This window comes from Erpetoichthys calabaricus, chromosome 10 (assembly GCF_900747795.2).
Source record: "Erpetoichthys calabaricus chromosome 10, fErpCal1.3, whole genome shotgun sequence".
NCBI lineage: Eukaryota > Metazoa > Chordata > Cladistia > Polypteriformes > Polypteridae > Erpetoichthys > Erpetoichthys calabaricus.
In genome coordinates, this window is record NC_041403.2 from 155731708 (window position 1) to 155758543 (window position 26836).

At 38.6% G+C, this 26836-nt stretch overlaps 1 protein-coding gene across 1 annotated transcript in view; it reads left to right on the plus strand.

Annotated features, from left to right (window-relative positions):
- Nucleotides 1-26836, plus strand: part of LOC114659583 (cytochrome P450 4A6-like) — a 59882-nt gene that overhangs the window by 13223 nt on the left and 19823 nt on the right. The window contains exons 2-6 of the mRNA XM_028812151.2: nucleotides 2026-2170; nucleotides 10366-10410; nucleotides 14530-14657; nucleotides 17028-17155; nucleotides 18596-18750. Of these exons, the coding sequence (XP_028667984.1) occupies nucleotides 2026-2170; nucleotides 10366-10410; nucleotides 14530-14657; nucleotides 17028-17155; nucleotides 18596-18750 (601 nt within the window). The remainder of the gene's footprint in view (nucleotides 1-2025; nucleotides 2171-10365; nucleotides 10411-14529; nucleotides 14658-17027; nucleotides 17156-18595; nucleotides 18751-26836) is intronic.

A 26836-nucleotide genomic window follows, 5' to 3' on the forward strand; every position in this document is an offset into this window, starting at 1 on the left:
TCTGCCACACACGGTACAACCTCCTACTACTAAAGTCAGTCAGTCAGTCATTCTCCAACCCGCTATATCCTAACTACTGGGTCACAGGGGTTTGCTGGAGCCAATCCCAGCCAGCACAGGGCACAAGGCAGGAACAAACCCCGGGCAGGGTGCCAGCCCACCGCAGACTACTACTAAAAGAGTAACAAACATATAGTTTGGAAACCATGTAACATCCTTTATTTCAGAGTCAGTGGAATAATTGCACTTGCACCTGATTTGTGTTTTTTTTGGTTTGTTATCTAGTGAAGAAAGTCCAAGGTCGGAGTCCTTGTTCTTTTAACATGTGAAAATCAGTAACGGTTTCCAAGAAAACATTGCAATTGAACGCCTTTTAGTACGTCAGTACTGGATTTTAAAGCTTGTGGTCTATAAATCAGCAAAATTTTATATTGTGAAATTCAGAAGTTAATTGTAAGAGTGATGGTATGGTTAAGCTGGCTTGAATTCTGCTCATAAAAGATATTTAAAACTGGGTAATGCATAGGTCTACTTCTATATTTTAATTTGAAGACAAAAAAAGGAAATATGAACACCGTGTAAGTGCACTGTCCTAGAGTGAAGTGGAGAGGGTTGAACCAAAAGTCTTACATACCATACCATACCATATTTATTTGTTGAGCGCTTAAAAACACAGCATTACAACCGACCAAAGCGCTGTACAGTTAAAACAAACAGGACTGAAAACAAAATATTAAAAACAAACATTAAGAGAGAAGTTGAACTAAGAAACTAAAAACAGGTCAGAGGACCCAATAAAATAGAGAAAATAGCGAAAAACAAGTAGAAAATGAAACAAGTTAAGAATTAAAAGCCAATGTGAAGAAGTGCGTTTTTAAGCGTAATTTAAATGTGGCAACTGAAGTGGCTTGCCTAACCACTAAGGATAGGGAGTTCCAGAGCCTGGGTGCACCGACGGAGAAAGCCCTTTCACCACGAGCTTTGAAACGTGCCTTGGGAACGGTTAGAAGCAGCTGATCTGCGGATCTAAGAACGCGAGTCTTGATTTGGGCAGCATTCTGGTAATAGAAGAAATGACTAATAGTATTATATATTAAAGTGCAGGCACCTCACTGTATCTTGAATATCATATCATGTAATTTTCTAATCTGCTTAATACAGACTAGGGTCACAGGGGTGGGCTGGGGACTATCTCGGCTGGCATAGGACACAAGGCAGGAACAATCACTGGACAGGGTGCTAGTCCATCACAGGGTGAACATACAGATACAGACACACACGGGCCAATTTAGCATTCCCAATTCACCTAACCTGTATGTCTTTGGACAGTGGACATCTGGAGGAAGCCCATGAAAACAAAACGAGAACATGCAAAGCTTTAGGCAGGAAGGAACCGGGATGTGAACCCTGGTCTCCTTACTGCAAGGCAGCAGTGTGCCCCCTTGCCACCACATCATGAATATTATAGACCTAATTATGTTCACTAAAAAACACAAAGAAACAAATAATAAAATTATTCTGCATGTGAAAAAGTAGACCTTCCTTCAGTTACACAATTTTACATATCAGAACATAACTAATAATCATGTAGCGCTCATGAAGATATGAAATGAGAACAATGTAACCGCACATAACCCTTTTTACTTTGTCAGCTTATCTGGTTTTTCTCCCACATTCATAAAGTGGTGCATTTTAAGGCAATTGGCGAGTCTAAACAGACCCCCAAGCATGTGTGGACCCTGCAATGTACTAACATGCTCTGTCCTGTACTGTTTTTTTCTAGAATTGGACTGTGAGCTTTTGAAAATCCTTTTAAGTTATAGTTTTCCTGGTATGCTTAGAATTAATGCACACATTTTTGTTTGTGTTTTGCCCTTTGAGGACGGTGCATCATTGTCCTTTCGGTCATCCTTTAACTTGAGGTGCTGTCCTGACAATTCTGACTCCAATTCTACTCTTCTGTGATGTGCTGAATTTGATCTTTTGATTTTTTTTGTGTCTTTGTTTAAATCTTGTGGACAAAAGTTTAAACAGGATGGAACAGATCTGGACATAGGCTCTGCTTGGGGAAAAATGTATCGCTATGCCTTCCCATTATGGTTTGGACCTTTTCTACCCTACCTCCACATTTGTCATCCTGATTATGCTAAGACCATTCTTGCTACAACAGGTATGTTACTTTGTAAAATCTTATACCCAATGCCAAGGTGTTACAAAAATATATAACACAATATATTACTTGCATGCATTATAAAGAATCTTTTTCCGTTGTTTTACCTACTAGTGGAGAGTGTAATTATGTTATGTATAGAGTTTGAAAATATTTCAGTTTGATTTATGGGTCAGAAATCTCATGTCCACTGTATTAAATGTACTTTATACTGTTGTGAAAAAGCTCTGTGCAGTTTCATAGTATGCAGAGCAGGTGGTTTTATTCTTAGAAGGTGGCAGTGTGATAGCAATATATACATAACAGGAAACATGCAGATCTCCAGTTTTCAAAAATTGGTGGTTCATATAGAATAAGCTGAACATTTCCATCTTGGCAACATGGCTTTTATTTTCAGTATGAAAAAACACAGCCCCACACTGAGCACCTCGCCAATCGAGCTTTTGAAAGTAGTGATTTTCAACCAGTCCAGTGCTGCTCAACTCGTCCTCCACGTTTGACCTTTCCTCATCATAACGATTGCCTTCTCTCTTGGTTTTGTTCTTTTAGTTTTTCTCTTTTTATTCTCCTTCTTGGCATCGTAATTGCAATCCTCAGAGTGCCGATGTGGAACAGCTGACCAATTAAGTAATCAGCGTGCATCCACACTGAACATCTCTCTGCTGCCCAGGTCTTTAGTTATGTCTACAGCCACAGAACCCAAGTTGCACTGATTTACATTAAAAAGTAGCAACGCTACCATGGACCAGTAGCATGCCTTTTCAGTCAGTTAATGTACAAGCAATTAATAGTCCTGTCTAGATGTAGTAAATAATAAATCACCCATTCATCTGCTGTCAGGCTGAATTAGCATGGCTGATGTTGTGGTGTTTTTGTAATGTAAATTGTTGCTTAATATAAAAATGACTTAACTGTGATTCATTAGCTGTCAAGTAAACTATGACAGAGGTGACACATCCTCTTAAATTGCAATTCTAGAATATCTTGCAAAGCACATACAGTCACCCTGGTTTCAGATCAGCCACTAAATCCCTGTGAGTTTCTTTTTTAGTGCATTCAGGTTAGTTGTCGGGTATCTTGTGAATTCTGTAATCTCACATTGCAAGATGTTCTTGCTGAGCAGCTTTCCAGAGAGGTACTGTATTAACTAGCTAGTAATAGTTATTTTTAAAGTACAATACAAATTGTTACAAGGCTGTCAACTTTAAAAATTTGTTTGTTGTCCAATAATGTATGTTCTTTTGGTGATCATTTTCGTAGGGTTTAAAAAAAGCAGTGGGGATCACTCATGCTGTAGCTCACCTCAACTACTTGTTTCTTTTGTTTTCCTCTGCCTATTTTTCTTTCGGGGTAGAACACAAATAGTCTGATAACTAGTTGAGTTGCTAAGTACGTTATTGCATTACTAAGAGAGGGAGAGATAGACAGAGAGTCATGGTGCCTGAATGATAAAATGGAAAGAGGAAATTAACACTTCAATTTGGCCTTTGAACGGAGTGGTCTTTAAACAACAGGTAGAGGTTAACAAACTACTCAGGGATTTATAAAACAAACATGTCTAAGGACTTTGCAATGCTATTTGACGTTGATTATGATTTTGGCTTTGGCATTTTCGTTCGACTTTTTTTGTACTCTATTACAATTACTCTGTTGTACTCTACACTTTCCTAAAGAATCAGGAGAAGGGAACTGCTGTGTGATGGCATTTACATGGCGTTTGATTTACTTGCATTGGGCATCCAAGCAGCTGTCTGAGTAAAAAAGGAAAATTATACAAAATATACTTGTTCAAGCAACTGCTCTCAAGGTAAAATTGAAAAAGTAAACTAATTACTACTTAAAGTCGCACAGAACGTTTCTCTGTTTAAAGAGTGGAAATTCTCCAAGGCTTTTCAATGGGAGGTTTTTGAAATTTCAAAACTTCATACAGCTCGATCCGTTCGAGATATATGAACAAAAATTGAACTGTCCCAACAAATTTCTTTGAAAAATAAGTGTACCACATCTCCACATTGGGCGGCATGGTGGCGCAGTGGTAGCACTGCTGCCTCGCAGGTAGGAGACCTGGGTTCGCTTCCCGGGTCCTCCCTGCATGGAGTTTACATGTTCTCCCCGTGTCTGCATAGGTTTCCTCCGGGTACTCCGGTTTCCTCCCACAGTCCAAAGACCTGCAGGTGCATTGGCGATTCTAAATTGTCCCTAGTGTGTGCTTGGTGTGTGGGTGTGTGTGTGTGCCATGCAGTGGGCTGGCACCCTGCCCGGGGTTTGTTTCCTGCCGTGCGCCCAGTGTTGGCTGGGATTGGCCCCAGCAGACCCCCATGACCCTGTAGTTAGGATAAAGCGGGTTGGATAATGGATGGATGGACATCTCCACATTATTGGACCATATGAGGCCTAGCTGTTTCATGCGGGCATACTAACAGACATGGGCTTTCTCAATAGGAGTTTCACATTGTGGACACTAGAGGGCACTGTTGCTCCTCAAACCCAACAGACAGATGTTGAGGACACAAGTTAAAGGCACCAAGAATTTGTTTTATTCTTTTTTTCTTCCTTCACAGTGCTTTCCACCAACACAGTCACCAATAAATAAGCAACACTGCCCAGAATTATTCTCTTTGTCTCTTACTCTTTCTTTTTCTCCTCCATACCTCCCAGCAAGCTTTGTCCACCTTCGACCCAACTCTGGCTCGCTGACTGTGCTTAAGGTGGTCGTTTATATATTGTCCAACCCGGAAGTGCTTCTGCTCTTCCACCCACATGGCCAGCCAGCACTTCTGGGTCAGGCGGATAGCTCATGTCCCCTGGTTCATTCACAGCACCACCTGGTAGCACCCACAGCACCCAACAGGGCTGAGATACCAAACTACAAGTACCATGATTCTTTGTGGGAATCCGGGGCACCGCTGTAAAGCAGGGAAGCTGCCATCTAGTGTCTTGGGTGAGGTAGTGCCCTAAAAAAGCTGCCTTCCCCCACCCTTCCACTTCCGGGGCATCCCAGCCATCTGTTACAGTGAGTTATTTGCGAATACACCTAAAAACAAAAAGGGGCTGAGATTTCAGCTGAACTTCCTGTACCTGTAAAATTGTTGCACGGGCAGTGGCTCGCTCCATCAGGCAACACCTAATTGGCTATCAGAAAGGAGTGAGCACACGATACTTTCAAAATGTGAAACTGGGCTAGAAAGTCATCACAGAGTCAACTAACATGTCATACTTGGCGATTTCTAGATATATAAGTCTGACATTCCCTCCAACTAGAACTCATATAATGTGAAATTGATCTCATAATAAGCATTATTTAATGTGCAATTGTCTTTTACTTATCGATTTAGTTTAGGTAATCAAGGTATCTGCTGTGAATATTTCAAAGCTTTTTATGCTTGATGCAAGTTCATTTTACCGTAAATGCAATGGAGTAAAGTCTGACTGCACTCTTCATGTTAATGAATGGTAGGATGTGCTATGATTTTTATTTTTCAGAGCACAAAGGCAAACCATAAAGGCCCATCCAAGTACAAATAAAAATAAAGATTAAGACATGCCATTTATTTATTTGAAGAAGAAGAGAATTAAAATAACAGAAGGGGTATTTGTAAAGAATTAATTAAACAAAATAAATTTCAGGTAACTAATTAAAAACATGCAGTTACAAGATAAAGTGTATGACCTTAATGGAATTACCTGATTTTCTGTGTTAAGGTTACTCATAAAATGTGCTGTAATCTTCAGCTAAGACACAATAACTGACTAATACATCTGCTTAAACTAATAACGCACAAACTGTTGTATTTCTTCTTCCTAATAATGAATACATCATTTAAATATTCACAGTCCAGGCTTGTAAAAGTCTGTGAACTCCGGCATTTAGTAACTGGCAGACTCTCCTTGAGCAGCAACAAACTCCACTAAAAGTTTTCTGCTACTCAGACTTCCACAATGAATTTTAGAGTATTCCTCTTTATGAAACTATTTCATATCATTGATATTTCCAGAATTACTTGTGTGAACAGATCTCTTTAGGTTAGGTGATAGCATCCCTATTGGGTTAAGGCTTGGACTCGTCTATTCCAGAACATTTTCTCCTGCTTATGTCACTCTTGATATACTTCATGTGTCATAGTCTGTCACACCACCTAGCATCTATTAAACTTCAGTTTACAGTGTACTACCCTGACATTCTCCTATAAAATCTCTTGATAAAACCTTGTAATCATTATCCTTTCTTTGACCACAAGCTGACTGTGCTCTGAGTCCACAAAGCTACCCCATACCATCATGCTTTCTCCACCATTTTGGATGATGTGATGTTGGTGTACTTCACTTGTTTGTTTCCTCTCAAACATAATTAAAAAATAGTTCAACATTTGTCTTGTGTATCCATAAAACATTGTCTCCAAGGCTTTGTGGAACATCTGAGTAGTATTTTACCAACTTTAGAAATGCAGCAGTATTTATTTTGGGGAACACTGTTTTTCTCCATGGTTTCCTTCTATGAAGATCTTTAAGGGTTTTCTTATAGTGGACACATGAACAGAAATGCTGGTGATTTCAAGCTATTTCTGCAGAACCTTTGCGGTCACTTTAGAGTACTTTTTCACCCCTTTCAGCACTACATTCATCCCGTGATCATTGCAGGACATCAGTGAGCTACAGCAGTATTGCACTGTATTGATGAATAACCAGTATTTTAAAAATGATGTTGCAGCCTTTTATGGCTTTATGCTTCTTTACAGTTCTTCTTTTCCTGAGGGTCCTCTGATATTTCATGGTTCACTTGAACAGATGTTTCATGAGAAGACCAGAGTCTGTCAAAAGCCTAACCTCGTGTGTATTTTTTTAATAGAGTAGGGCAACTCCAACCCACAGCTCACTGATTGGATCACCTAGCTCTAATTAGATTTTGCAGAAGTTGTCAATTATCACAGTAGAAGATCCCACTTTTAGGAGCAATTAATGGAAACCTCTGGTTGATTCTAAAAGGTTCACAAGATATTCTTGCAGCAGTATACTTTATAAACAAACTAACATCTACTTCATAATACTGCTAAACACAGGGCAAAACAACAACAACAACAACCTTTATTTCTATAGCACATTTTCATACAAATGATGTCACTCAAAGTGCTTTACATGTTGAAGAATGAGAAGAAAGACAAAATAAATGAGAAAATAAAATTAGGGAACACTAATTAAGATAGAATAAAAGTAAGGTCCGATGGCCAGGGAGGACAAAAAAAAAAAACAAAAGAAAAACTCCAGATGGCTGGAGAAAAAAAATTAAATCTGCATGGGTTCCAAGGCCACAAGACCACCCAGCCCCGTCTAGGCATTCTACCTCACATAAATGACCTCAATTACTCCTCATTGTATTCAGGGTTCACATGGAAGAACTTGATGATGACGGTCATGTGGACTTCTGGACTTCAATCCATCAATGCAGGGATATCACGGTACTTTGATCTGGTGGTGGTGGTGCAGTTCACCACCACAGAAAACTAAAAAAAGAACAGAAGAGAAAGTAGGGGTTAGTACGGATTAAAGCCGTACCATGAATGATAATGATAATTAATTGAATATAAGGAGCATCAGGATTAAACAAAAATGAAGCTATGAGAAAGCCATGTTAAAGTAATGTGCTTTTAACAGTTTTTTAAAGTGCTCCACCGTATTAGCCTGGTGGATTCCTATTTGGGAAGCTATTCCAGATTTTGGGTGCATAACAACTGAAGGCTTCCTCACCACTTCTTTTACGTTTAGCTCTTGGAATAGTGAGCAGACACTCATTTGAAGATCTAAGGTTACGACTTGGAGTTGTAAGGTGACGGGCATTCCACAATATATGATGGAGCGAGATTATTTAAGGCTTTGTAAACCATAAGCAGTATTTTAAAGTCAATTCTAAATGACACAGGTAACCAATGTAGTGACATCAAAACTGGAGAGACGTACTCAAAATTATAGAAAATGCTTAGTCACGTTAAATAACATAAACCTAAGAGAAAGATCTGAAAGACATTTTTCAAGAAACAAGTTTCAAAGGTAAGAACCAAGAAAATGTAAATACTAAGTATTTCTACCATGGCAAAAACAAGAAGTTATTTACTAAATGTCTAACCCGAAATCCAAGATTCAAGTATCCACCCTCTTAATTATGATTTGTTTATTTTTGCAGGACAAGCAAAACATTTAAGTTTCCATCCTCACGGACAGTAAACCACCACAAATGCAAGAGCAGATCAAAAAGTAAAGGCAATTTGAAAAGTATGCGGCAACAGATAGAAGCTGACACAGTACATTCATGATGATGTATAGGTAGTTTGAACAAGCACAGCGCAGCGTTCTGCCATTAGTCTAATTGAAACCAAGGCCAAATAAACATGGATGCTCCGGAGCATCTATATGGATGCTCCACCATTGTAGAACAACATGCCGTAGTGGAGGTTTCTTTTTGGCAGAGGGAGAGCATATGCAGGTGGTTTACTCAAGTATCCATTCCTGAAGGTATGAGATGCTAACCAAGCTAGATCTTAATAGATGGGTCACTCTTTCCATCAGGTGTTTAAAAACTGAAGACACAATCACTTTAAACCTTCCAGCTATACCTTGATTAGCTGCAAAGTTTCTCAATATCTAGAGAATTCCTTGAAGAATATCACCTAACCTTGAACGGTGACTATCAAAGCATTTTTATATTTTGAAAATATTTGAAAGTTTCTGTAAGTACCTAGTGCCAACTTAAATTGATTTTTAAATGTAAACATAAATGTACTGTTAATAGATATTCAAAGGAAAAACAATAGAATCCTTCCTCGTGGCAATGTTACAAAATTCCATTTTTACCTTAGAATCTTTAATATTTAAAAAATGTTTTGCATCTGTTTCACAATTTCATCTTAAAATTAATTGTGAGAATAGTAGATTTATTGACATTCAAACAACATCCTCAAATAGACCTTGCCTTTTATTTGCTTCATGTTTCATAATGTATAATAAATAATTTTATCTTTATTTATTTATAACCTCTTGTCAGTGATGTTATCATTTTCACCATTTTGTGGCTTCCAGATTATTTGCTGTTTGGCTTATTGTTTTTTTTTTTATTTATTTTATTTATTTTGCATTTTGCTATGATCGGCTCTTGTTTGGTTTATGATTTTCCAGACTTTTTACCAAGGTAATGAGTTGTCAGTTTTGTTTTGTTATTTGCTTTATAGTGAAACTGACTTTTCCTGCCTTGTCTTTCTGGTGTCTCCAAACAATATTTAATATAACTCTATTTTTATAATAAAAAAATCATAATTTTTGATATTGGTCATAAAAGGTGGGATATATAAATGTAAATGTTTAAATATGTCTTTTCTTAATAAAAGATCCAATAAGAAGCACCTAATATCCCAGCAATTATCTACTATTTGTCTAGAGCAGGTTTTCTTATTTTCATGACCTAATCTTTTCCAATCCTGACCCAGTCTTAGATGGGGGTCCCTTTTTGAAAATCATGTTCAATCGTCAGACCAGGGGGAAGGGGAGGTCCCATTGGAGAAACATGAAGGATCATCAAGGATAATCCATCCATCCATTATCCTAACTACAGGGTCACGGGGGTCTGCTGGAGCCAATCCCAGTCCAGCACAGGGTGCAAGGCAGGAAACCAATCCTGGGCAGAGCACCAGCCCACTGCAGGACACACCAAGCACACACACTAGGGCCAATTTAGAATCGCCAATCCACCAAACCTGCATGTCTTTGGACTGTGGGAGGAAACCGGAGCACAAGGAGGAAACCCACGCAGACACGGGGAGAACATGCAAACTTCATGCAGGGAGGACCCTGGTAGCGAACCCGGGTCTCCTAACTGTGAGGCAGCAGCGCTACCACTGCGCCACCGTGCCGCCCTCAGGGACAATCATCAGAGCAATGTCAGTTGCTTAATTGCTACCTACTTTGTAAACCATCTGCCACCCATTTTCATTAAATACAACAGTAACTCGCGGCCCAATTACGGCAACCAGTGTGACCCACGATTTAAAAAATCCTGGTCTTGAGGACTAAAGTATAGGTTTTTTTTTTTTAAATGAATGTCATGAGACTGTATTTATTTATTTTTCTTAATTTGTTTATTTAAAATATAGTTTCAAACTATGTTGGAAACTATATACTGAAAAATAATAGTTTATTTTTGCCTTTTGCAGAACCAAAAGATGGTGTTTCATACACATTTCTGATCCCATGGATTGGTAAGTTCTTTTTAATTGTCTTTCTCTATATTTTTATTTTAAATTATCACCACTTAGTTATTGGTAAGTAGGTCATATTTTATATTATGCTGTACAGCTCAATCTTACCTCATGAGATCAGAATGCTCAACAGTAACAACAACAATTATTTATTTCTTGTATAGCCCTAAATCGCACAAAGAATGCCTCAATGGAATTTAACAGGCCTTGTTTATGAAAGCCCCCCAGCCTTGACTCTCTAAGAAGATGAGAAAAAAAACTTGGGGGGGGGGGGAATGGAAGAAATATTGTTAAAGGTAACTCAGAGGTTGGGTGTGCAGTGAGTGTCAAAAGATGGGGTAAATGCAACACACAAAGCAGAATGCAAGTAATCTTCTTCACAGAGCTCGATGGCCAATCTATCATGGCCACCTCAGAAATACAATTCAACAGTACAAGCCACTTTGTTTTTGCTCTGCGCCCCTCACCATGTGCAGGCGCAGATCACTACGACAACTCTCAAGGCAAATGCAAGAATAGATTATACCACACACTTAATACAAAGCTATCACACATACAGTATATACACTTATTTTACAGCATTTGGTTAAATGTATCTCTAAAATATAATAATAAGAAGAAAATAATTATTTGCTTTAATGTTTGTTTCTCTAGTTTCTGAATTTTTCAACTTCAATACACGGTCATAGGGAGGTGGGTTATATCGTGACAATGTTAAGCAAAAGACTAACACTCTCAGAAAGTCAGCCAATGGTAGGAGACACCAAAACTCACCCACATTATGCCAACTTTAGTGACACCAGTTTAATCCAACACTGAAGTCCCTGAATTGGGACAATCCACTGTTGATGGCAGATAGACGAGAGCACCGCAGCAGGTAGCCTGGTAGTCCTGTTTAATAAGTAATTAAAAAGGGGCTAAAAGCATGCACAGCAGTACAGTTGGGGTGAAGTGGTGGCTCTGAGGCTAAGGATCTGTGCTGGTATCCAGAAGGTTGCCGGTTTGAATCCGTGTCACTGCCAAAAGAGATCCTACTCTGCTGGGCCCTTGAGCAAGACCCTTAACCTATAATTGCTCCAGGGGCGCTGTAGAATGGCTGACCCTGGGCTCTGACCCCGAGGGGTATGTGAAAACTAACAAATTCTTAATACAAGAAATTGTATAAAGAACAAAAACTGGAAATACATCTGACCAAAATCAGCCCACACAGTGCTCTGTCTTTCTTTTTTCCTTTCCTGGATTTCACACAAGATCTTGTTCTGTCTTTACTCCTGGTTATGAGTGAGATGCCACCATCCAGGGCCATCCAGGTTTATGGCATCCCGTCCAGAAGGGGTAGGGCCAACTCTGGGTATCACAGCCAGGCTTGGGTGCCCTCACTGGGCATCTTCTCGGGCCTGCACGTGAAAGAGAAGATACTGCTACTGACATCACCCTTTCTTATTCCAGAATTTTATTGCTTATCTTAGTCGAGTGTAGAAGATGACCCAACGTCACAGATGCATGATACCATACAGGCATGGAATAAACATTAACACTATACAAAAGGGGTCTAAGCCAAGCATCATCTCCAAATTCACGGTGCTGTGAGAGAACAGTTCCAAATATGTTGTAATCATGCTGACCTGTTATTATAGTGAATTCATTGCTGTTTTTCTTATGCTCACAGCACAGTGACAAAGTAATCAACAAGAGAGCCTCCCAACACTTGGGTCCCTATTTGATTTGAGACATGTACATGTGCATTCTCACACATTCCAAGGCATGTCCTTAGTTTATTTGATAATACTACTGTAAACTGTCACTGTGGTGAACTGGCAGTGGCACTGGGTGCTAAACCTGCCTCGTATGAACTATGGGACCTGGAACAAGGCACTTAAACTGTTCTGTAAGAGTGCATATACAAAAAGTTAAACCGTTTTTATCAGCTTAAAAAATATTGTTCCTGCAAAGTGTCTTAGGGTGGCTTTTACTATACAAATGTACTGTATCAAATAGAAGTTTGTTTCTTTAAATAGATGGTTAGATAAATAGATAGTAGACCACCTTACAGGTAGTTGTAGGTGTTTGTATGAATGTGCCTAGCACATCACTTCCAGATCTAAGTAATTCCTTGAATATGGTGCTGTCATTACAAGGCTCCATTTAGTGTCAATGCTTTAGTGAAAACAGTGGGTTTGGGAAATGGATGGGCACTGGTTTTACAGTCTTACATTTACACTTATTCATGTACATCACATTTATATACTAATAAGTTTAAATTGCAAACCCTACCATAGACTGGCAATCTCTTCAGGGATTGTTACTGCCTTCCGCCTGATGCTAGCTAGAATAGGCTCCCACTTTGTCACGACCATAAGCAGAATTGGAAAATGGAAAAATGGATGGATGCTTAATTAGTGGATATTTGCTAGAAAGGAGTGTCAATCCGTGGAGTGAATTACAGTATGTTTGGCATCTCAGATAGCATGTCACTGGTAACACCACCTGGGCATATGGTGAAGGGTTACTGGTGGATTGAGAGTTCAATTCAGTCTTTCATGCTGACAGATGTTAGCAGCCAGTTGCTGTTGACACGGGGTTGCCTGTTCTTTTTAAAATTATGTGGCCAGGATGCCAGGGTTACGTGGAGTCTCCGGGGACAGCTCCAGTGGGGTGGCTCATGGAGTTTTATGAGTTGAGGCTGAACCTGGAAGTGCTTCTAGAACTCGGTTTAAAGGGGCCTTTTGTCCTTTGTTCTGAGAGTTTAGAGTTGGGAACAGAGTTAGTGGCAATGCCAGTGTAGATTTAAAGAAAGGAAAGAATGTGATTTTTCCAGTTCTTCAGTGAGAAACTGAACCAGCTACCCTTTGGATAGATAAGGGACCATAACTGTGTTTTTGGTAGGCCTTGGGGGACTACAGTTTTGTTTATTTCATATCTATATATTTTGTTCGACTCCATCATTCGGTGTTTAATAAAATATAGTTTCTTTTGGTTTTAGGATGTCGCTAATGCTCCCCCAAGAATTGCAATAATTTGTATACCAAGATTAAAGGATGTGATTATGGGAAGAAAGATCAGTTTAGGTTTTGATTTACCTGTGGCCACAAATATTCAGTCAGTACTACAACATCTTTCTTCATGCATTTACTCTATGCAGCGTGTATGCAGGCATGATCTCTCATAGAATATTGTATACCAGTAATGGCGCGCTGCACGAATACACTTGACTTGAGCATTCCTAGTCTTCATCCTCTTTCTCTGTACATTTACCATTCGTTTGCTCAGAGGTTGATGCACTTGCCACTTCCTGAGCAGCTCTTCTTTTCTCCACCCTAGCGGCCTGCTTCTTCTCTTCTTTCGTCGGCATCTTTTCACATTAAAACTGATCAAGTCAGTGTTTGTGTTGCAATTACTTAGTACGCTTTCTTTAATTTTTCACTTAAGCTGGCATTTAAGTCTTCAATCTGTCTCAAGAATGATTTAAGATATGAAGAGGTAGGGGAAGTGACGGAGAAGGTGGTAGGGTATGAGAACGGCGCCCATACGCATGTGCCGTATGGCCGCCCTGCTGGCCGCTGCCGAGAGTTGATTCTGCAATAAAATAAAATAAAAAAAGGAATAACCTTGGAGGTCAATCATCACCCCGAAAGCGGATAGTAGACGTCACGTAGTATATGTGTACCAAATTTCAGGTCAATAGTTCAAACGGTTTGCGAGCTACAGGTGATTTAAAATCCTGGACAGACAAACGAACAGCCACAGTAGTGTATTATAACTAACTACAGGGTCACGAGGGTCTACTGGAGCCAATCTCAGCCAACACAGGACACAAGGCAGAAACAAACCCCGGGCAGGAGGCCAGCCCACCGCAGGGCAGGCACACGCACCCACACACCAGGGACAATTTAGAGTCGCCAATGCACCTAACCTGCATGTCTATGGACTGTGGGAGGAAACCCACGCAGACATGGGGAGAACATGCAAACTCCACGCAGGGAGGACCCGGGAAGTGAACCAAGGTCTCCTAACTGCGAGGCAGCAGCGCTACCACTGCGCCACCTCAAATCAAATCATTACTCACATATTTGTTTACCACTGTTCACTGGGTCTTTATTATTTTTTTCATTTTTGCAGGTGAAGGTTTGCTAGTTTCTGATGGCAGCAAATGGTTCAAACATAGAAGACTCCTGACACCTGGATTCCATTATGATATCTTAAAACCATATGTGAAAGTAATGGGGGATTCTGTAAATGTTCTATTGGTAAGATTTACTATATTACGTAAAGAATTTATTGTATATTTAGTTTGGATCATGGCTTCTTATTAATTATTATAATAACATGAATATTGTAACTTTTATTCACATTAGACAATAATTGAATGCAAAGTGTCAAAGAGAATGCAGATTGTCTGGCAGTCCAGCCAGCATGGATGGTTTAGATGGTTCCTTACCTAACCGGGAAGGCTTTGTAATGGATGGATGGAGGGAAGCAGCATCCAAGGGCCATGTGCTCCTGCAGTGCAATAAGTGGCAGCATCCCTCTGGTGAAAGCCAAAGGGCTTCATGGGAGTTATAGTCCCATTGGTCCCTACTGGGGTTCTTGGTACCTGCCAGTGGAAGCTGTGAGAATTAGAGGAAGTTTCATATGACCTGGATGTGCTTCCTGGGTGAAATAGGGTGACACTGGAAGCATAAATACTACCACGTTCAGCATAAATGAGGATGCTCTTTCTTACACATGTGAACTGGAGTTGGGAGACAAGGAGGACAATGCCTGCCTGGGAAAGAGTAGAAAAGTACAGGAGAAGGAAAAAGATTGTTTAGAGTGGTAGAGCCTTATGAAAGAATCCAGTTAACAAAGCTATTTATTTGAACCTGTGTCTGTAAAGTTGTGTCTGGGATTTGGGTTATGCCCCTTACAGGTCACAGAGGTTACTAATTACGGAGTTTTTGTGAAGTGCTTGATAATAAAATATTGATTTGAGACATCTGTAACAAAATAAAATTACAGAAAATATACTAAATTATTATGATGCTCCAGCTCCTCCTCCTGTACAGTCCTGAATTGGATTAAGCAAGTTTGAAAATGAAGAGATTGATGAAAAGCGTATATACCGTAATCAGTGTGGCATAATCCATATTCCTGCTGCTTTATACCACCAGGTACTTTTGTTTAATACCTGATTTGTTCACTTACTGTGTAGAGTTTTCTATTGCCATGTCTCTCTGGGTTTCCCCCAAGTTTACTGTCACTTCTTAAAAGATGCAGGTAAGGTAAGTGACTGTAAATTGACAGAGAATGTCAGAATTTGAGTGAGTATATTCTGTGATGGACTGGTGACCCATCCAGAGCTGACACAGCCCCACAGAAACAAGTCCCCCAGGTTTAAAACAAGTAATTCTTAGGCCTGTTAAAGGTACACTACTTCTTTTCAAATTGCACAATTGTTTTTGTCTCCTCTCTTCCATTCCTACCATGTGAGTGTTGTCCATCTCCTTTCCCGACTCCGCGTGAATTGGAGGGCTTCCTTTTATGCTTCAACCCAGAAGTACTTCTGGTTCCACTTGTGTGTCTCTGGAAAGCACTTCCGGGTCAGGTGGAACCTAAACATTCACTACCCGACCGCTCCTCCTGGCTGCCCCCATGGAACCCAACAGGACAGTCTCATGAGACTATACCTCCCATTTTGGTGTCCATACCGGGGTTCACCATAAGGGATACTGCCACCCAATATATGGGGGAATAACCTGCATGGGAGAGTTAGTCTACCATTGTGACATATACAGGTGCAATCCCATTCTAATGAAACTCACAGAACCATAAAAATATTGCCACAGTTCCTGACAGCTCCTATTCTGAATGAAGTCTTGAGATTGTTCCTGTCTTCTCTATACAGTAATAAAGTACCTGTATTTTCCTTGAAAACCTGAACTCATCTTCCTGTCTCTCATGCAACTCCTTGACCAAAGCTCGACAATCCCTGTATAAAAAAACAGTGCTTCTTAAACAGTAAAAAATATTTTATTTGAAAATGAGACATTAGATTAGAATAAAAACAAGGCGTTAGATGTAATTTTTTTATAGAAATGCAGGTTTGAAAATACAGAATGAAAATGAGACCTTAGATGTAACTTTTTGTTATAGAAATACAGATATGAACACAGCATAAAAACGAGATGTTAGATAAAGATGAGGCGCAATTCCATGCTTTCACCAAGTCCTTTTTCTTCATTCCTGAATCATCTTTTTCCAGGATTGTTAATTTTTCTTTCACCTTAAACTGACACCGTTTCTCACTTTTTTTTTTTTTTGTTCATCTCAAAGAAAACTTTGAGAAGCGCTATGAAACTCAAAAAATTCAGAATCCACACATGACACAATGCTCTGTGGTTTCCCAATGTGGAAGGAGTCCATTACTTATCCCGGTCAGGATACTCCATCTATTTTATCCCTTTTGCATCCCAGCTGGGTATGTGATTCCCATCCATTTCTGCCAGTGCTGTTGCTCTTCCCTTCAGTATAATTCATTATACTGGCCTCCCAGTTAGGTAAGGGAAGGTAGTGCATCTTGCCTGGAAAGCCAAGTGTTTCCTTAGTTTTAAAAAGTGTATTTTTTTGTGTTTTTACAGAAAAAGCTGGAAAAAATTGCAACCAGTTCTGATGAGTCTGTGGAAATATTTCAGCACATAAGCCTCCTGACGCTTGATATCATACTGAAATGTGCTTTCAGTTACAAAAGTAACTGTCAACTGGAAAGGTCTGTAACAACTTAATTTAACAACTGTATTTTGATTGGAGCAATGATGTGATAAGTGATTAAAAGGGCAAATGTTTAAATGATGAGCACCTCTATCAAGTGCTAAAGAGCAAATAGAGAACTAAAAAAGGGGCCAAGAGCAAACAAGGCCAATCCTCTCAGGTGGTAGCTGCTCCTTAGGAGCCCAACCCCTGCAAAATTAGAAAAAGGGGAAACAGAGAATGGAGGAAAATTACAAATAGAGAATAAAATGTAAACAAGATAATAGTAAGAAAGTGGGGAAATTAAAAAAAAAAACATGAAGAAAAATGAAAATAGGTGTGAGGCACTGCTGCAGTCCTAAATTAGAGAAGATTAAACAATCAAATGCTCTTTCTTATTCACCATCTTTAATGTGTAGAATTGTGTCTGGCAGGGTACACATGCTCCCTGGAAATGTGTTGTTTTAAGATTGTATTTCTACTAAAAACAATATATTAATAGCAATATATTAAAACAAGAACATTACGATATAAAAGAAAATCTATATTTACTTGCTTTTAAATGCTTCATCTGCTCCTGTAAACAAAACAACTGACCAAGCTATAGGACAGCACAATTGTCTTACAATGTTTAAGTGGGGTCTTTGACAATTGTATGTTTGTTTTGAGAGGAGTAGGAGGGCATGGTCTTCTGTACATCCATCCACATGAAAGGCTTCAATGAGCAGCTGAGCTACTGTATGTGGCTATTTATACCCCTAGAACAGCCCCTTTCTTAAAAACTGACCAATCAAATAAGAACACCTGCTGATGTTACATCATCTTGCATTAAGACATTACTAACTATTATTAACTTGCATTAACCCTTATTAACTATTAACAGACCAATTTTGACCTGTTAGTAATTAGTGTTATCTTTTTCCATTAACTGTATTTAACTTCACCTTTTTATTAACAATTTACAGAAATTGCATCCAATAGTTTTCTTTGCTTAAGTTATTTGATTGACGCTTCATTAAGCCCAGTTAACCTTTAGACTTCATTTCTTGCCTTTTAAGCCTCCATTTACAATGGTCATTTTAAAATGTACAGATTACTGCCTATAATCTCATTGTGCATTAAGGTCAAATTTAATTTTGCATGTCATCTGAATCTGTTTGCTTTAAAACAATGTGTCTCACTGAAAACAGTGAGATTTAATCAGGTTACCCTGTTTGAAGCCTAGAAAGTCTTTTTATATATTAAATTACTACAGATCACAATAACTCATAGATATTAAGTCATTTTAAATCTCTCACCACAACTATATGGTTTGCTGCAGTACACCTTTGCTTCAGTTAGAAAAATTATATCTTTTAATGATTATTAGAAAATGGTATTAGTCCTGTGTAAATTGTTTAATCTATCCAGTCGATGGTCATGCTTTAAAAATATTAAAATGCATTCTTTTGTCTTGCAGTGAAACAGACTCATATGTTCGGGCTGTATATGACCTTTGTAATTTCATAAGTAAAAGATTTAGGACATTTCCATTACACAGTGACATTATTTTCTACCTTAGCCCAATTGGATACAAGTTCAGAAAATCCTGCAAGATATCACATCATCACACAGGTAAGAAAATTGAAAAGAAAATTCTATTTTAAATTCATTTTCTCTTTATGTATTTAAACAAAACATCAAAGTTATACAGGGAAAAAATATAATGTATTGTCAGTAACTTCTAAGATATGCCCTTGTTTGGTACTCCAGTGGTTGCCATTCGTTGCTGCCTTCATAATTCAGATAATGGAATATCAAAAGTATCAACCATTTTGCTCCTCGCACATACGCTTTGTGGAACTGGTAAAGTGAAACAAGTATACTATTTCACTGTGCACTGTGCTACTCATCATTTCAAATGCTGGGACTCAATCCCCTTTTAATGAATGCTGTATACATTAGAAACAAAATTGAGAAAAGATCACTAAAAAGGAAAGCAGTTTGGAATACAGTAATATATTATGATAAAGACAGAGAGCAGATGATGTTGTGATCAGAATCTCAAGGTTTGTGGAGCATGACGTGATGATACTTACAATTAGTTACTCTACTGACACCAACAGGTGCTCACAGCATTATGGAAGTTGGTTGTGATACATCATGGTGCACAGAACTCTGGGATGTGTCTTTCATACCTCAATGATACCATGGTGCACCATGTAATAGTTTGAAGCAGGTCTATGGGCACATGTTCCCATGGTACAACTCTCACTATAATCATCACTGCCATACAAGTGAAGCAGGACTATGGTCAGATACTCCCATGGTACAACCATCACTCATAATCTTCACTGCCATGCACACCTCTATACAATACAATACAATACAGTTTATTTTTGTATAGCCCAAAATCACGCAGGAAGTGCCGCAATGGGCTTTAACAGGCCCTGCCTCTTGACAGCCCCCCAGCCTTGACTCTCTAAGAAGACAAGGAAAAACTCCCAAAAAATCCTTGTAGGGAAAAAATGGAAGAAACCTTGGGAAAGGCAGTTCAAAGAGAGACCCCTTTCCAGGTAGGTTGGGCGTGCAGTGGGTGTCAAAAGAAGGGGGTCAATACAATACAATGCAGTTCACAGAACAGAACAATTCCTCAATATAATAAGAAATAAAAAATATAAATTTTAGAAGTACAGAGCAGAATTTAACAGTAGATGATATATCCCATAATAAGATTTGGATTTGTGTAGAGTCCTGGAGACCTTATCCTCCAAGCTGCCTCCCCCATTTGGCCATTCCACGGTTGAAACAGTGCTGGGCCAGCCAATCCGATGAAAGGACCCCTCTTTCCCACGATTCCTATGATCCTCCATCAGGGATGACTTTTCCTTAGGCAGACAAAACAACTTGGCAGGTGGGCCGTGGCACCAAGTGCCACATTTGAGTACCGAGAAGAAAAACAGAATAAGTGAGGGTTAGTATACAATTATAACTGTCATGTTACTTATGTTTAAGTGCTAATGACTAACAACAGAGATGCAGTCTGTACAGTTAATCAGCAGCTCTAGTCAGGGTGTGCTAAACTGAAGTTGTGAGTCTTCAGCCGGGATTTAAAAGCTGAGACCGAAGGGGCATCTCTTATAGTAGCAGGCAGACCATTCCACAGTTTAGGGGCCCTGTAACTAAAAGCTCGACCTCCCACTGTTATTTTATTAATCCTTGGAATCATAAGCAGACCGGGATCTTGAGATCTTAATGTGCGCTCAGCTTTGTAAGTCATGATAAGTTCAGACAAGTAAGCCGGACCTCGTCCATTTAGTGCTTTATATGTTAATAGAAGGATTTTGAAATCTGCCCTAAACTTAACCGGGAGCCAGTGTAAGGATTTAAGAACTGGAGTTATGTGTTCGTGTTTTCTTGTTCTTGTAATAATTCTCGCAGCCGCATTTTGGATTAACTGGAGGCTGTATAAAGAACAGTTTGAACATCCAGTGAACACTGCATTGCAGTAGTCAATCCTACTAGAGATAAATGCATGAATTAGTTTCTCAGAATCCTGTTTATTTAAAAAGCGCCTTAATTTCCTAACATTTTTAAGATGGAAGAAACATGTTTTGGACAACTTTGTAATATGCGCTTTAAATGACATGCTAGAGTCAAAGATAACTCCTAGATTGCGGGCTGATTCAGTAAAATTGACTGGGATTCCCACTGAGTTAAATGATGACAAAATATTGTTGTGATCAGCATCATTCCCTCCAACAATTAACATCTCTGTTTTATCTGTATTTAAAGACAAGTAGTTCTTATTCACTCCTTTAATTCATTAACACAACTAATTAAAGACAGCATTGGAGAAACTTCATCTGATTTAAATGAAAGGTATAACTGGGTGTCATCTGCATACGAGTGAAAATTAACATTATGTTTCCTAATGAGAGATCCTAGTGGATGCATGTAAAGTGAAAACAGTAAAGGTCCCAGTACTGAGCCCTGCGGGACACCATATTGAACTTCTGTGTATAATGATAGAGTACTGTCAGCACATTTCTGTACATATTGGAATCGATTTGATAAGTAAGAACTAAACCAAGCGAGCACGGTGCCTGTAAGCCCAACATCATTTTCTAGCCTGTGCAGTAAAATAGAATGGTCGATGGTGTCAAATTCTGCACTTAAGTCCAACAACATAATTACAGTGGAGTTTCCTTCATCAGAGGATATCAGAATGTCATTTACAACCCGTGTTAGTGCCGTTTCTGTGCTATGACCAGTGCGAAAACCAGACTGGAATTTCTGAAATAAATTGTAATGCATAAGGTGTGTCTGAAGCTGACTGGCGACTACTTTTTCTAGTATTTTAGAGAGAAACGGTAAATTTGAAATAGGCCTATAATTATTTAGTATATGTGGGTCAAGGTCTGACTTTTTAAGTAAACCTCTAATGTATGTGTGGGTGAAATACCTAACATACAGTACAGTGATGTGAATAACTTCATGTTTTACCTGTCAAAGGTGGGTTTTCAAGCTACTTTTTCACCCAAGGATTTTGCATTTTGGCTTTGGTGAGTAAATAATCAAATATTGTGGACTGCAGGAGGGCATTTGTGAGCAGATACCAAACCTAAATACAGAGTGTGTTTCCATGTGCTTTAATAACATAATCTGGGTTCTTGTGAATACTATTGAAAAATCCCCTTATTCTGGTTAGAGAAACTAGGTTATTGATCTCTGAGAAACTGTGTTACCACACATAGATATCTCTGTGGAAAAAAGTTATTTGGCCAAGTAAACCCTTAATCAGGTTGCAGTGTATAGTCTGTGTATGTCTGTTGCACTCAGTTAGCCTGTGAATATGTTTGCTTCACACATGCTTATAGCATCCACTTGTGGAAAATGGCGGATGCATCCACAAAAATAAATTTCCTGACTCAAATGCTCAGACGATTGCATTATTGCTTCGCCTGGCTGAAATAATCTGTCTTTTGATGAATTGAAGTTTCAGGGCTAAACTCAACATCACAATCTTGGAAGCAGCGTTGAGGGTAACACAATAAAAGTAATGTGCCTTATGTAGAACTGATTACTTTTTAAAGTAACAATACTTATATATTGAAGTAAAAATACCTGTTATTATATGTCTCCGCAGCACAGAGTGTAAGGCAAGATGCAAATGTACCGTTGCACTGCTCCTTTACAAGGATCAGTTGCACAGCCAAGAGGAAGAGTGTACCTGTGTGCAATCTGGTAACAAAAACCTATAAATGAAGTGTTGATTTCATTGTAATCCAGCTACTGTACAGTATTTGCTATAGATAAGTGAAATTGGGTGACTGAGTGGCCAGTGTTCATACTGTAAATCTTTGAGAGCTCACGTTGAGTATGTACAAGGTGCTTTGTCCAGTCAGCAGTAGCCCTCAGGTGGTGTTTCAAGGTCCTTTAAAGAATGGCTTTCTTCCTGCCACTTGCCCTATCAAACCTGCAGCACAGAGTCTCCTCTTCACAATACAAACTGAGATTGGCTTTTTTCGACCTACAGTTTTTTTTTTTTAAATTTTTTTATTAATTCTGTTGTAATCATTCCATACAAATAGATCAATTTATACAAAAAAGAATTGAAGACAAATCAAACTCCACCATTGAGAAGGAGAGCATGGCCAAAGGAGAATTGCTAAGGGCTTTTTAATAGGGCAAAAATAAACAAACGAAACAAAAAAAAAAGGGGAAAATATATAATATAAATAAATACATGGAGAAGGAAAAGAAATGTGGAAATAATTATTTCTTCTTATTCTAAAATATTATTGATTAGATCCTGCCAGGTTTTGAAAAAATTCTGTACAGATCCTCTGAGAATTTGATTTTTTCCAATTTCAAATAATATAAAACATCGGTTCCCCACTGACTTATCAGAGGAGAATTAGGATTCTTCCAATTTAACAAAATAAGTCTGCGTGCCAAGAGTGTAGTGAATGCAATCACCGTTTGCTTGTCCTTCTCCACTTCAAGTCCATCTGGAAGAACACCGAACACAGCTGTTAATGGGTTAGGAGGGATTGTGATACCAAGGCTGTCTGAGAGACACTTAAAAATTTTGGTCCAAAATGATGTTAGTTTGGTGCAGGCCCAAAACATGTGACCCAGTGAGGCAGGAGCTTGGTCGCAGCGTTCGCAGGTTGGATCTTGCCCTGGAAACATTTTGGACAGTTTTAAGTGAGACAGATGAGCTTGATATATAATTTTTAGTTGAATAATTCTATGCTTTGCGCATATGGAGCTCGAGTGAATTCTCTGCAATGCTACCTTCCACTCCTTTTCTGATATATTGATTAAGAGATCTTTTTCCCAATGTCCTCTTGGATCTTTGAAAGGAAGGGACTCTAACAAAATTTTATATAATGCGGAAATGGTGTCTAATTCCTCGAAATTGAGCAGTATTTTTTCCAGTATGGTGGAGGGTACGAGATGAGGAAAATCGGGCAGTTTCTGTTTAACAAAGTTTCTAATTTGAAGATCGTGAAAGAAATGTGTAGCTGGGAGGTTGAATTTGGAACATAATTGTTCAAAGGATGCAAAGATGTTGTCTATGTAAAGATCTCTGAGCAATTTAATCCCAAATCTTTTCCAGGTATTAAAAACTAGATATGTTTGCGAGGGTTGAAAGAGATGGTTCTCCTGCAGGGGTGCCACAGATAAAAGATTTTACAACCTAAATTGCTTTCTAAATTGGTTCCATATTCTGAGTGAGTGAAGCACAATTGGGTTATTAGTATATTTGCGATAACTTGCATTTATTGGAGCGCAGAGCAGGGAGTTTAAAGAAGTACTACAGGATTTTACTTCTATTGCGGACCAGGCCTGTGTATGTTCATTTATTTGTGTCCAGGTTTTTATGGCTTGTATGTTTGCTTCCCAATAATAAAACTGAAAATTAGGTAAGCCATGCCACCTTCTGCCTGAGGTCTCTGTAGGGTCGCTCTTCAGATACGTGAGTGTTTTGAGTTCCAAATAAATGAGGTTATTGTTGAATCTAATTGCTTAATAAATGATTTATTGATTTATATTGGAATGTTTTGAAATAAAAAAAAAGAAGTTTAGGAAGGATATTCATCTTAACGGCGTTAATTCTTCCGGCTAGAGTGAGATGAAGGGTTGACCATCTATGCAAGTCTTGCGTAATTTTTTCCATACAGACGGCAAAATTTTGTTGATAAAGAGCTTTATGTTTACTTGTGATATTTACTCTTAGGTATTTAAACTGATCTGCTATGGTAAAAGGTAGGGTGTCCAATCTAATTTTATATGCTTGTGATTTCACTGGAAAGAGTATACTTTTATTCAGATTAATTTTAAGACCAGATATCTTTTGAAATTCTGTGAGTGCTGTTAAAACTGCAGGCACAGTGTTTTCTGGGTCTGATATATATATAAAACCATATCATCTGCATATAGAGAAATTTTCTGTTCCAGTCTTCTCTGATAATCCCCTTTATCTGATAAGAATTTCAACAGTGAACCGCCAGTGGTTCAATGGCGATTGCAAACAGCAGTGGTGACAAGGGGCATCCTTGTCTGGTGCCACGTTCTAGCTTAAAGTAGTCTGAACAAATGTTGTTAATACAAACTGAAGCTTCTGGATTGGTATACAGTAGTTTGATCCATGCACACATATTCGGGCCAAACCCAAATTTCTCCAATGCAGTGAAAAGGTAGTTCCATTCAATCATATCAAATGCTTTTTCTTCATCTAGTGATAATAATATCTCTGGGGTGTTTGACTTTGCTGGTGAATATATTACATTAAACAGGCGTCGGAGTTTGGAAGATAGGTGTCGGCCTTTAATAAATCCTGTTTGATCCTGTGATATTACCGAAAGCAGCACTTTCTCCATCCTTATAGCTATAATTTTTGAGAGTATCTTAACATTATTATTCAGGAGTGAAATTGGTCTGTATGATGCACATTGTAACATGTCCTTATTTTGTTTAGAAAAGACGGTGATTAATGCTTGACGAAAAGTTTGAGGTAGTATTTGATTGTCTCTAGCTTCTGTAAATGTTGCCAATAAGAGGAGAGCTAGCTGAGTGGAGAATTTCTTATAAAATTCTAATGGGTAGCCATCAGGACCTGCTGATTTCCCGCTTTGAAGTGACTTTATAGCATCTAGTAATTCTGATAGGGTCAGAGGTTTATCCAGTTCCTCAGCACTTAAAGCATCTATTTGTGGTGTCTGTAATGTATCCAGAAATGCATTATATTGTGTGTTGTCTTCTTTGAACTCAGAAGAATATAAGATTTTGTAGTAATCTCTAAATGTGTGCATTATATTTTTATGGTCAATGAATTCTTCTCCATTCATGTTGGTGATTACTGGGATTGCATTGCGAACTTCTTGCTTGTGGATTTGTTGAGCTAAAAGCTTATTAGCTTTCTCTGAGGAAAACTGAGGTATTCTGAAACTTTTGACCAGTAGTGTGTTTAGGTACATTTTTGTAAGTAATGAGTAATGTAGTTAGGTTACTTTATAAAGGCGATGTTCCTCGCACTGCAGGGGTGATGCAGGCCTCCATGCTTGTTTTTGGATTCTCTGTGGTCGAGGGGTGATGTTTAACTCTTTTTTTTTTTTTTGTGCACTTTAATAAAATTGGAGCATTTTGCCAAGAACGAACCACTGAACTGGACTCACACATGTAAATGGAGGTTTTTAAAAAGTCAGATTTCTGATTTAACTGTGATAGTCACTTATCTCAGTTTTCTGTATGCATGTATTATATATATTCTGTATTCTGTATGTATGCATGTAAACACACTCACAGACAAAAGAGACCAAAGTAGCCAACAAAAAATGGATGTAGTAACATAAGAATGTGAATTTCCCCTCGGGATTAATAAAGTATCTATCTATCTATCTATCTATCTATCTATCTATCTATCTATCTATCTATCTATCTATCTATCTATCTATCTATCTATCTATCTATCTATCTATCTATCTATCTATCTATCTATCTATCTATCTATCTATCTATCTATCTATCTATCTCTATTATATACAGTGGACCCTTGACTTATGAACTCAATTCGTTCGCGAGGGCTGGTTGAAACTCAAGTTGGTTGTAAGTCAAGACAATTTTTCCCATAAGAAATAATGGAAATACCCATAATGCGTTCCGAACCTCCCACAGCAACACTTACTTAACCTTTTCATAATAAAAAAGGGTTGTATAATGTGCATAATTTACCAAAAACACCAATAATTTTTCTAATGTACTAACCAAAAAGTTATAAAAAGTGCCTAGCCTACCAGAAACAACAATTTCATACTGTACTCACCATTTAAGTTGACATCTTTGGCTTGCAGGAAGGAAGGAGGAGGAGAATGAAATGGAAGGTGGTTATTGTTTGGAAGGAGAGCCCCCTTCCATAAGAACATCAGGACTCTGGCTCTCTGATGTCCTTTCTCTCCTTGGGAGAGGCTGTAGCCCACTGGGACCTGCTTCTGGCTCACTAGGTCTTGACCTTTTTGGAAATAAAAAATGGTCTAAAGTTGTCTGTTTCTGTCTTTTCTTCAACACAGTTCTGTAGTATGACATGACATTGTCATTAAGCAAGTTCATGCAACGATTAGCTTTTTCTCTGTCTGGGTGGGTCTTCTCTACAAATGTTTGTAGCTCTGTCCATTTTTTCAGGATGTCCTTTATTTCAGAAGAGGAAATTTGC